This window comes from Lithobates pipiens, unplaced genomic scaffold (genome assembly GCF_037356315.1).
Source record: "Lithobates pipiens isolate NorthernLeopardFrog02 unplaced genomic scaffold, aLitPip1_a1.2 Scaffold_3, whole genome shotgun sequence".
Lineage (NCBI taxonomy): Eukaryota > Metazoa > Chordata > Amphibia > Anura > Ranidae > Lithobates > Lithobates pipiens.
The window spans coordinates 48,968,700-48,981,644 of NW_027507790.1; the positions used below are offsets into that span (position 1 = coordinate 48,968,700).

Below are 12,945 nucleotides of genomic sequence, written 5' to 3' on the forward strand. Positions count from 1 at the left end.
TATAAAACTACATGGACCAGACCAACATGAGGGACATTGTTCCAAATCAGGGGCAGTCTCTCGACATCAGGGACAGTTGGGAGCTATGTATATGTTCCGAAAAGGTGTTTTAATAAAGATTGTTATGTAAAAAAAAAGCACTGTAGACGCCACACCCACTGCAGCAAAGCGTGAGGGAGTTCCCGCCTCTTGGTCCTGCCCCCATACGCCCCTCCCATACACACCCAGCGGGCGGGAAGGCGTTAGCCAGGCAGCGCCTCACTTGAGCACCGACCGACAGAGCGAGTACGACACGGGCCGCCGCCTCTCCTGACCAGCTGAGCAGGACGCGACAGGCCGCAGAGGCGGAAGGAGAGCCTTAGAGAAGGGGGAAAGAGCCGTACAGAGCCCGGCATACACGCACTCGTCTCCTCAGAGCGGCAAATATGGCGGCTGCAGCTGGGGCCTCGTCTAACCCCGGAGGGGGACCAGAGATGGTGCGGGGACAAGCGTTCGACGTAGGCCCGCGGTACACCAATCTCTCCTACATCGGGGAAGGGGCCTACGGCATGGTGTGGTAAGTAGCCAGGAAGTCGTGTGTGTGTGTTGTCTGTCCACCTTCCTCCTCCCTGTCCCAGGCCTGCACACTTCCCTGCCCAGCCTGTCACCACCCCTCCCTGAGCGGAGCACAGCCATGACTGGTGCTGGTGGACGGCTGTGCACACACTCCGCTCTCACTGGGGAGGAGGAGGAGGGGAGGAGTGCCATGTTTGTCCTCCACTCTTCTGTTCCTCGTACACACCGTACCTGCCCCCGGGAGCCCTGCAGGCTGCATTGCTTACATACTCCCCTCTCAGCCCCTCCTCCTCCCAGGAGCTGATCACCTGAGCCCACCTGTTACTGCTGCCAGGACACTCCAGATCATAGACATGGGGGGACAGGACTCCTCAGCTGGACTTGACACTGAAAGAAGACAACCTCCCCCCCCCTGCACACCATGGTCCAGCCCATCAGCAGTCCCCTGTGTGCTGGAACATTGACAGAGGCCGCCTGTCACCCAATTCTGCTGTCACTGTTGTGTCCCTATGTTGATCTGTACAGGATCACTGCTCCTTTTACCATTAAAGCCCCATACATACCATCAGATTTTTAGTTATTTTTTTCCTTCAGATTTACCAAAACCATGTAGTGCAAGGGGCTGCCTGATTTGCATACAAACTGAAACTCCTAAGGTTTGACCTCACATTATATGGTTTTGGTAAATCTGAAGGAAAAACTGATAGCGTGTATGGAGCTTAAGGCTACATTCACACCTGTGCATTTGTTAACGCTTATTCAGGAATGCATCACAATTAACGTGGTAGCCTATGGGTCAGGTTTACATATATGCAGTTTCCTGAAGTGCGCTTTTGGAAGAGATGCAGGAACTTTTTTTTATTTTTTATTTTTTTCAGGATGGTGGATTTTTGGCTCCAAAGACTTTAGTGGAAATGCATGAATAGACATGCATTTTTTTTTTTTTTTTTTTTGTAGGGTTTTGTTTTAACAGCCAGTCTCCTGGAGCTTGAAAATGCATTAAACAATAAAATGCATGAAAACACGCACATGTGTTGAATAAGTTCACACCTGCGCATGTACTTTTCATGCCTTTTTGCACTTTTATGGTGTGCTTTCATGCATATTTTGTTGGAGACTGGGATGTTAAACACTACCAAAAATTCCTTTTTTCTGTGTCTCCATTGAAGTCTATGGACCAAAAAAAAAAAAGCACCATTCAGCATGAAAATTGTAATTGTACAAACTGGCGCTGTATAATGAGGGAAAAAAAATCCTTGCACCTCTTCCAAAAACGCACTGCATGACACTGTAAACGGGACCAATAGCAAAGCATGTTAAATCTGTTGCTGTGTTTCTGCACCTCTGAAAATGCGCTAAATACACACAGGTGTGAACCTAGCCTTAGGCCACATGCAAGCAGCAGGAATTAATAATTTTCTTTTTTGCTGAAACTGATCTGCAATAAATATTGGCACACGCTGTTCTTTGACACTGTGCCACCCAACACATAAAGATCTTAGAAATGTCATTGTTTAAGAATCATTTTGTGTGTGTGTATAGGATTAATGCTAACTTCAGGCTGTAGCTCCTCTGCAGGACATAAACATGTTTATGAAATGCAAAAGACCCGTCACCATGTGTACAATTGATCTCTGCATTCTCATTGATGCAGTTTTTTTCCTTTGGCATGAAATATATATCGATCTCCATCCCCTGCAGCGTTCTGATTGTGAAATGTCATGTTTGTTTTCCAGACTGTCGCTTCTCTGTTCATTTATGCACTAAACTTCTTTTTTTTTTGTTTGACTGCCGTTCTCAAATGGGGAGTGTGGGTGTTTCTGTGTGTGTGCGCATGTGTTTTATTTTTTGGGAAGCTTTTATTTAGAGGTACATATTTGGTTCTATGGTATTTTAGTAGTCCCGCCCTAAAGACTGCATGACAGTCATTACAGAATCTGTATTGTAAATCAATAATACAATATGAATGTTTAATATTTTATTATTTGGTGTTTGGCCAGCAATAGAAATTAGTGTGTGTGTGATATTCGTATTCTCGCTTGTTATGTGTTTAGTCTCTAGCGGCCTACCATTCATCCGTGTGAGCAATGTTTATTTTGCCCTTGATTGTTGCTGTTTCTACACTGCCAGTCCACTTAGATAGCAAGCTGGTGTCTAATAGCGGTAGTATTCATCCTGTCACTATATGAATGCTTTTAAAAAAAATGATTTTTGCAGCCTTTTGCAAATAATGTTGCGGTTAAATCTGTTGCTCAGATCTGATTATTTTTCTTTCTTGTACCAGATGACAGTTGTCACTTGGAGTGGAGTTTTTCTTGGTTATTTGTAACATTAAAACCTAAATGATAAAATCCATAAAATTAAGCATTATTGGCTATAAAAACATGCATTTGAAATAAACCTCTCCATAAAAGGTAGCTGCCTCTTTATTCTATATCACTTTCACATGTAGTTTTATTTATTTTAGCATGAAGATACTTTAATTCGCATGTTTATGCCGCCACTTTTTTAAATTATTTTTTTGTGCGTTTGGGAGGGATCAAACCTTCTACATAAAATAAGTGATGCAGTAAAAAGCACACAACTTTTGTCGTACCAGTAATCTACCCTTTAAAACCATGCACTGGACCCCCCCCTGGTCCCACTGTACCAGATAACTGCGATTCCCCACGCTGTTAGATGCCAAAAAGCAGCTTCACTGGACCAGGGATTTTAAATCCTTGCAGCTCTTGCCTCTCCTTGCAGGGCTACCCGTATGGACTACAGGGATTATAATTGGTCAACACTGTCATATGGAAGGTGCTGACCAATTGGAAGCCATCTAGCTGCATGCCGTTCTGACAGGAATTGAAGTGCGATTTGCGCCCATCCATTTTATATGGACCCAAGTCACACCACAGAGTATTGGTTGCATTTTCACGACCAGTTGTAAAAAGACTCCGTATCTGCACCTGGTGCGTCCTTTTTATGGCCCCTGCGCGCATGTGCGGGAGTGATGTTGTCGTTGCTCCGGCCAGTCACAGCAATGGCTGTGGATTATTGGCATACACTGTGACAGCTGATTGGAGGAAATGCACACCCCCCCCCCCCCCCGACTCCGTGTAGACAGAGGAAGGAATGTGCAGAGCTGTACTGTGAATGGACCAGCTCTCTGTTAATCTATTTATAGCACCATCCCCAACACAAATTTCAGGCTAGTTTTTATCTCCATTGTGGGAGAACTTATCAGCATGATCACTTCTGACAACAGAACAGAGCTATTAGAGCTTTGGAGAGAGATGGGAAAACGCAATGTGTGCTTAAGTCAAATTTTATGAATCTTGTTTACATCCACTTTAAGGTTATAAACTGTACAGATATAAAATTATACAATGCAAAATAGAAAAGTACCGGTACATATAACGTTAATGATGCACACCAGTGGACTCTAGAACTGGTATGCTATTTTGGGCTATGACTATAATTCTTAAGAACAGAGGAAACGTCCTTCCAAAAAGGAGCTGCATGACCGGGGGACACTCATCGAAGACGAGCGGTCATGAATCGGTCATGGTAGCTAGTCATGTTTGCATGCAAAGCCCTCAAACTTGGACCAATGGTGGCCCCACACTGCTCCCCAAGCTACCAAAAGATTTAATAAGTAGGAAGAAAAGAAAGAAGGCGATGGGGGGGGGGGGAAGAGACGGCACTTACAGGGTAGCCTCGGATCTGAGGGTGGCAGAGATATATTTAAGAACCAAGATAAAACTTGTTAGGTGTGTTGAAAATTGTTTACAGCTGAATCGCGGTGAATTATTTAAACCACGATTTCATCAATGATGTCATTGCAGCGCGCCCCTGTCCCATGCCTCCTCCCCCCCGCCTGTATGTCACACAGAGTGGAGATCTGAAATGCCTGGGGCAGCTGCTCACCAGTGCATGGATTGTACACAGCGGGCATCTTCTGCTGTGTCACAGTGCTTGGGTTTCAGTATCCTCGCAGCCGCAGTAACAAAGTCCCGCCTCCTAGACCAGCTTCTGTGATTGATTCAATTTCCCAGCATTGGATCAGTGTGCCATCTATCACAGAAGCTGGTCTAGGAGGCGGGACTTTGTTACAGCGGCCACCGGGATATTCAAATCCAAGCTCCGTGACACAGCAGAAGATGATGCCCACTGTGTGTGATCCAGGCACAGTGAGGATGCATTTCATGGGCACTGCCTCATTTGATGGGCACAGTGAAGGCTGCATGTACGGAGGGCACGTCTGGAGTATATTACACACTACATATGGGTGCAACTTGTAACCTGCTGCAAAAGGTGAATTCCACTTTTAAAAGAACCTTTGAGCGCGTTTTGTACAAAAGAGAACAAGGAGGCGAGAGTTTAAATGAAGTACGCGGAGGGTGAAGTGTTGTGTGGCATTATAATTAACATAACATATATATGTAAAGGAGTAGGACATTTCTCATAATTCATATTAGATAGAAAATTGATCTACTCCATGCATATATTGTGTGTAGTATTAGAGCTGCACAATTAATCGTTAAAAAAATCGTGATCTCTATTAAACCCCTCTGACGATCTCTATTGCAGAGTTTGCGATTATTTCGTATAACAAATGGAGAGACTTATTTGCTCACTCAGCTGTCAAAAGAAAACATCTGGGCAGTCTGACAAGTTTTTAAAATGAAACATTGTAAGTAACTTCCTTAGATCAAAGAAAACTTCTGTGTGTAAAGAAAAACAAATCAGGGCAGTCTGCCAAGTTTTTAAACACTGTGTAAATGCAGAAAGTTTAACCTCTTAAAGTAGTGTTGCCATAAAAAAAATATTAAGTCAGCAGCTACAAATGCTGCAACTGCTGACTTTTTTAATAAACGGACACTTAACTGTCCCATGGTCCAGCGATGTGGGGGATCGAAGCCCCGCTCCTCTTCCCCTTCGGTGCTGGCATTGTAACTGGGAGCCACAGCCGGGCAACCCACTGCACATGCGCGAGCAGCGCCGCGCCCTGTGAGTGGCCGCACAATCGTCTGGGACCTGTCACGTGTCCCAGATTGACAAGGAGGGGGCAGAGCTGAGCCCTTCCTGCGCCCAGGCACTGAAAGAGGCAGACTACGAGGGACCCCCTAGCAACAGCCATTTAGAGGTGAGTTTAACCACTTGAGACCCGCGCTATAGCCGAATGACGGCTACAGCGCGGATCTCCTTTTCCGGGACTACGTCTATTGACGTAGTCCCGTGCACGAGCGGCGCGCTCTGTGATCGGCGAGTCTGAGACTCGCCTGATCACCGATCCGTGCAAGGGGTCGATCCCGACCCCCTTATCACGTGATCAGCTGTCAGCCAATGACAGCTGATCATGTGATATAACGGAGCCGGTAATCGGCTATTATTCCTCCTCGCGCTGTCGGAAAAAAAAAGTCGATCACTGGCGGCCCGTGATCGGGACATCAGTCCCGATCACGGCCAGCCCTGCTAGTGCCCACCTGCCCCCTGCCAGTGCCACATTAATAAAAAGTGCCACCCAGCAGTGCCCACAGTGCCACCCAGCAGTGCCCACAATCTGCAACAAAGGTGCTGCACCCCAGTGCCACATATCAGTGCCCATCAGTGTCATCTACCAGTGCCCAGCAGTGCCACCTATCAGTGCCCATCAGTCCCATCTATCAGTGGTGCCCATCGGTGCCGCCTTATCCGTGCCGCCTTATCCGCGCCGCCTTATCTATGCCCACCAGTGCAGCCTATCAGTGCCGCCTCATCAGCGCACTTCAATGAAGGAGAAAAATGACCTGTTTGCAAAATTTTATAACAAACTATTAAACATGATTTTTTTTTTTTTTTTTTTTAGCAAAAAATAAAACTCCGAGCTGTAATTAGATACCACCAAAAGAAAGCTCTATTTGATTTGGGTACAGTGTTGTATGCCCGCGCAATTGTCATTCAAAGTGCATCAGCGCTGAAAGCTGAAAATTGGTCTGGGACTGAGGGGGGTTTAAGTGCCCAGTAAGCAAGTGGTTAAAAAAACATTTGTTTTTTATTTTTTTTATTTGATGCAACTCCACTTTAAAGTCTAAATCCTTTTTCTGACACTTGTTTAAGTTAAAAATCAACATTTTTTGCTAGAAAATTACTTGGAACCTATATATATATATATTTTTTTTTATCAGAGGCCCTAGGGAATAAAATGTCAATTGCTACAATATTTTCTCGCACTGTATTTGCCCAGCGGTCTTTCAAACACAATTTTTTTTTTCACGCTTTGACGAATGAATAAAAAAACTAAACAGTAAAGTTAGCCCAATTTTTTTTTTTGTGTATTAATGTGAAAGATATTACGCAGAGAGAATTGTGATTCTCATTTTAGCCAGAATCGTGCAGCTCTATGGAGTAGTATATTAAATTAACGTTTATTTTGTATAATAATGAATAATCCAAAAAAATGGATGGCACATGATGCATATAGAAAAGCCCAAACTTGGATAGCACATATATGAATATAGTCAAATACATAATGCATGAACAGAATCCACAATGACGCGGTAGGATTTGAACACATCTGTTAGCTCAATGCGTTTCGTGACTTGATTTCACTCATCAGGAGCAACCGTGTACATGTGCAAAATATCTCTAATGGTATATTGAGCATTTCTAGTTGGTCTGTTTTGGTCACAGGTGTAAAGAAAATATAAAGAAATGGGGGAGTAAAACACCCTATATGATAGCTACAGGGCATCCATGTGCAAAATTGCTACCGTATTGAGGGTCACCAATATCCTCACGTGGGAAACATCTCCGTGAGATGGTATGTTAAGCGACAGCCATCCCAACAAGCAACCCTCCAAGGGACAGTCATGCATCAGGATGCAATGTGTGAGTGAGCATGCAGGAAAAATAAGAGCAAGAAGGGGGGGGGGGGTGTGAAATGAACCGAATCAATAAAAGTGAGAAATCGCGTGAAAATCATGCAATACCCCGAGGGGAAAAGAGTGGGAGGAAACAAAATGTGCAGTTTGTGTGATAGAAGAAATCAGAAATGGTTACCTGTTGACATCGTACAGAGACACTCTCTGAAGAGAAGCCAGAATGTTAACAAGACTCCCGTGTGTATAGTGTGTATGCACTGGATTGCTCTGGCAGGTGGCAATGGTTGGAACAGACTGCACTGACTGGTGGCACTGGCAGGTTTCACAGCCGATAGTGTAACTGTGAAACTGAATGCTCCCTGTAGTGCTGCACTGTGTGAAACTGCATGGAGAGAGGAGCGGACACATTCAGCGTCATGTCAGAGGTGGGCGGGGCCCGGCAGCTATCCAGCCAATGATTGGGCTGTTTAAGAAAGGGCAGGTGCCACATACACGTATCGGCCCCGCCCAGATCCCATCAGCTGGTGTTGGAAAGATGGGTCCCGCCCACCCCGACGTTCAGCCTCAATTTTGACAGCTCCTCTCTACACACAGTTTCACACACTGCGGCGCTGCTCTAACAGTGTGTGGAGAAGGGAGGAGGATGTCGGAGGCTGCTGAGCCGCTCTTTCTGCTCCATCCCGACTACCAGACAGTGCTCTGTGTCTGGAGGCACCAGACACAGAGCAACAGAGGCACCTGTCAGTGACAAACCCAGGCGCCAGGGCACAATTTCTAGTCGCAGTGGCGACCTGGCGCCTGGGATTTGTTGAGCCCTGTACTAGACAAACTAGAAATGCACAATATATTAGAGATATCTTGCAGTACACGCTTTCTCCTGATGAGTGACATCAAGTCACGAAATGCGTTGAGCTAAGATGACGTGTTCAAATCGCATACTCAATCCTACCACGTCATTGTGTAATTTTTTTTTTTTTTTTTTTTTACATTTATGTATTGTACAAAATAGCTTTTAATGTAATATTCTACTCCATGAAGGTATTGTGTGTAGTATATCAATTTTCTATCAAATCTGAATTATGAGACTAATGTCCTACTCCTTTACATATATTATAATGCCACACCACACTTCACACTCTGCGTACTTCATTTAAAGTCCCGCCTCCTTGTTCTCTTCTGTATGAAATGGGGATGGAGGCCGATGACGTCATCTCCTCATAAATTACCACAGACCCCCCCCCCCGAACGCATTTGTTATATCTGCTGCTGAACAGTGCTAGCCTTGTTTAATTCACCTCCGTGATCTACAGAACACGTTACGCCTAGTGAAACAATGCTGCTCCTCCATAGATGCAATGCGATCAGTGAGTGTTTTCACCCAGAGAGTGCATTACTGTCAGTAAAGAGGGGAGCGTAAACAAGAAAAACATAATGCAGCTGCCACATCTAAGAATTGGTAATCTGTAATTACGTTTTTGTTCAGATGCCTGTATAGCTCAAGGACACATGTAAAACAATTGTTTTGTGTCCTTTTCATGCCACAATGCTGGTCTTATGCATTGAGTTGCATTAAAATGATGGCACAGGCTTTAACAGTCGTTACATGTGAGGAGACTTGAATGAGAGAAAAAGCTTACTCCTGTGGAGGTAAACAGTAATAGCTGGGCCTTTTTTTGGCAACATCTTAAAGTGGAGGGTCACCCTGAAAAAAAAAAATACATAAAAAATGGTAAAAAAAAATCCAGAAAAAAATTAGTTTTTTTTTTTTTTTTAACTTACCAGAAATGCCTGTTTCTAGGCACATCGTCCTAATCTACCTCTTCCTCCTCCGCGGAGATCTTCTTTCTTCTCTCCTCCGTGCGGAGTCTTCTGGGTAATGGGTCGCGCTGTGTTCTGGGAACTGTGTGTCCCAGAACACAGCGCGCCCCATTCACAAAGCGATGCGCGACTCGTGCATGCGCCGTAGGAAACGGGCAGTGAAGCCGCGAGGCTCCACTGCCTGTTTCCCTTAGCCAAAATAGCGGCGCCAGGAGCCGAGGGACGGGTCAGCCTCGGGCTGCCAGCATCGCGTGCGCCCTGGACAGGTAAGTGTGCTTATTAAAAGTCAGCAGCTGTGTTTACAGCTGCTGACTTAAAATTTTTTTTTTTTTTTTTAAAACCGGCCCTCCTCTTTAACAATGTCCTGAGAGTTTTCAAGTCAGGCTTCATTAGGTATGTACATATCCTAACACAGGGTTCAAAATGTCAAGTCCTTGGCTACTAGCCAGGCCTTAAGGGTTACTCTGCACCAGTTGCCCTACCCTGCCTCAACCCTAATTCCACCCCTAAACATGCCCTCAGAAATTCTTATGAAAGGACTTGTTTTATGCACAATTAAGATAAAAAATATTAACCACTTTATTAGTGCTGCATCAAGTGTGCCGGGGAGGAGAGGAAGAGGATTGCCGGCCAGATCATCAGAGCGCCGGGGAAAATCTCTAACAGCTTTATTTTCAATTGCTGTGTGTTCCACATGCTTGCCTTCATATACAGCCCGCCTCCTGACCCGAGGACTTTGATATGTCGCACATCCTGGGATTGCATGGGTGTTCTATCTAGCAAAGTACCCCAGCAAGAAGGTGGGGCTGTATGTGAGAGCGAGTGCGGGGAACACATGGCCATTGAAATGAAAGCTGTTACAGCGATGTTTAACCACTTAAGGACCAGGCCTCTTTTTCAGACTGTTTTTACACATTTAAAACGGGTCTTACAAGCGCACTTTTTTTTGTAAAAAAAAATAAAAAATCTTTTTTTCGAATAAAGACAACAGTAACATTAGCCCAATATTTTTTTATATTGTGAAAGATAATGTTACGCAGAGTAAATTGATACCCAACATGTCACGCTTCAAAATTGCGCCTGTTCCTGGAATGGCGTCAAACTTTTACCCTCAAATCTCTAAGCGACATTTAAAAAAAATCTACAGGTTGCATGTTTTGCGTTAGAGGAGGTCTAGGGCTATAATTATTGTTCTAGCTCTACCGACCACAGCGATGCCACACGTGTGGTTTGACTACCGTTTTCATATGTGGGTGCTACTTACTTATGCGTTCGCTTCTGCGGGTGAGCTTGTCGGGGCGGGGTGTTAAAGCGGGATTCCGCTGCCGTTTTTTTATTTATTTTTTTTTTTTTTTTTCGTGTCACTGGTGGGCGATTCCTATGGTGTCTTTGCAGTCACGATCGGCGTCTTTTTAACCCCCGGCGTGAGGATTTCATTGCTAAGGAAAACTTTTAAAAAAGCAGTCCGGCGGTTTCCATTTTCACTGTGGGCGTTTGAAGCCCACAGGCATTTACTTCCTGGATGCGATGATGCTGAGCTCCCAGCATCCACTGCTCCATCTCGTACATGCTCATTGAGTGTCCTCTTTGTTTTCCTTCCTCTTGTGCTATAATGGTAATGGCAGATAGAGCTGCCTGCCCACTTTCAAAATGGCAATTTCGGACATGCCCTCGTCACGTGACCGGCGTCCTTCTTCCAAAATCTCACGAGATTTCGGCATGACTGTCCCCCACTGATTCCTGGGAAATATCTAAAAAAAGTTCCCAGGGACCATTGCGAAGCCGATAAACACGCCTACTCCCACGGGAGGAGAGCCCGGAAGTCGGCATAAACATTAAAAATAAAAGGTAAATACTGCATATTTTATTTCAATGGTCATAACTGCATCTATGTTCCAAAGCCATTTGAATAAGATGAACTTGCAATTTTCTGTACAAAACCGCTTTAAGAAACTTTATTTTTATTTTTTTTACACTGTTTTAAAAAATAAAAAATGGATCACTTTTATTCCTATTACAAGGAATGTAAACATCCCTTGTAATAGAAAAAAGCATGACAGGTCCTCTTAAATATGGGGTCAAGTCCTCAGATCTCGTATTTGGACTTAAATGCAATAAAAAAAAGTAATTTGAAAAAAAAATGTACCTTTAAGAGGTATGGGAGGAAGTGACGTTTTGACGTCGCTTTCGCCCTCCTATGGTATAGACGAGTGGGGGCCATCTTGGCCTCACTTGTCTCCATACCCAGCAGTGTACAGGACCCGATTGCCTCAGCCACTACCGCCGGCTGTGGTAAGAGGCGGGACGAGGGTGGTACCTCTCCCGCCGCCGATAGCGGTGATCTCGCAGCGAACCCGCTGCGGAGACCACCATTATCATACACAGGACTGCCTCCTGTAAAGAGGGATATCTCGGTTATGGCGGCAGCTGCTGTCGTTACTGAAATATCCCTCTTCAAAGTACCAACGTACATGAGACGGTCCTTAACCACTTAAGGACCGCCTCATGCCGATATACGTTGGCAGAATGGCACGGCTGGGCGCAATCACGTGGCTCTTTAAGTGCCCAGCCGTGGGTCGCCGCTGGCGGGGCGCTCCTGGTTCTGAGCTCCGTGACAGTGGCCGCGGGACCAGTGGACTCTATCGCCGCTGGTATCCCGCGATTAGGTCACAGCTGAAAAACGAGGAGAGGTCTGTAAACAAACCTCTCCTCATGCTTCCTAGTGTGGCTTTCACCGATCGTCTGTTCCCTTTTTATAGGGAAGGACAATCAGTGACGTCACATGCCAGGCCACGCCCCCTACAATAAAAAACACAACGTCATACATAACCCCTACACTGCCCCCTAGTGGTTAACTCCTTCACTGCCAGTGTCATTTACACAGGAATCCGTGCATTTAAATAGCACTGATTGCTGTATAAATGACAATGGTCCCAAAAATGTCCGATGTGTCCACCAATAATGTCAGTCACAATAAAAATTGATCACTGCCATTACTATAAAAAATAAAAATGCTATAAAACTATCCCCTATTTTTTAAACGCTATAACTTTTGCGCAAATCAATCGATAATTGCGATTTTTTTTTTTTTTTTTGTTTTTGTAAAAAAAAAATGTAGAATACATATTGGCCTAAACTGAGGAAAAAAGTTTTTTTTTTATATATTTTTTTTTTATTTTTTTTGGGGGGGATATTTATTTTAGCAAAAAGTAAAAAATATTTTTTTTTTCAAATTTTGTTGCTCTATTTTTTGTTTATAGCGCCAAAAATAAAAACCGCAGAGGTGATCAACTTCCACCAAAAGAAAGCTCTATTTGTGGGAAAAAGACGCCAATTTTGTGTCGAATCGCAAAAAGGGCCTGGTCCTTTGGCTGCAAATTGGTCTGGGGCTTAAGTGGTCAAGTTGTTAATTTTAAGAACATTCGTTCTATTTTATAATTGGGTTAAATCAACATTCGTTTTTGACCAATTACAGGAGAATTTGAAGCAGCAGAGTAGAAAACTTTTTCAGATAATGTATGGTTTTAGTTCATTTTAAAACTGAATGTTAAACGCAAGTGATATCTTCCAACAACATCCTTTCATTCAGCGAATGTACAAAGATTTTTCATATGAATATTCTCATCTGAAAATCAATGTGTATGGCCAGCATTTTGATCTGTTTCTGCGGTGCTTTTTGCTATGCACTTTTATTTGCATTTTTTTTTTTTTTGTGCGGATTAAA

At 44.2% G+C, this 12,945-nt stretch overlaps 1 protein-coding gene across 1 annotated transcript in view; it reads left to right on the forward strand.

Annotated features, from left to right (window-relative positions):
* The first annotated feature begins 209 nt into the window (after positions 1–209).
* Positions 210–12,945, forward strand: part of MAPK1 (mitogen-activated protein kinase 1) — a 146,746-nt gene continuing 134,010 nt past the window's right edge. Inside the window, exon 1 of the mRNA XM_077461641.1 lies at positions 210–556. Within this exon, the coding sequence (XP_077317767.1) occupies positions 426–556 (131 nt within the window). The 5' untranslated portion in view covers positions 210–425. The remainder of the gene's footprint in view (positions 557–12,945) is intronic.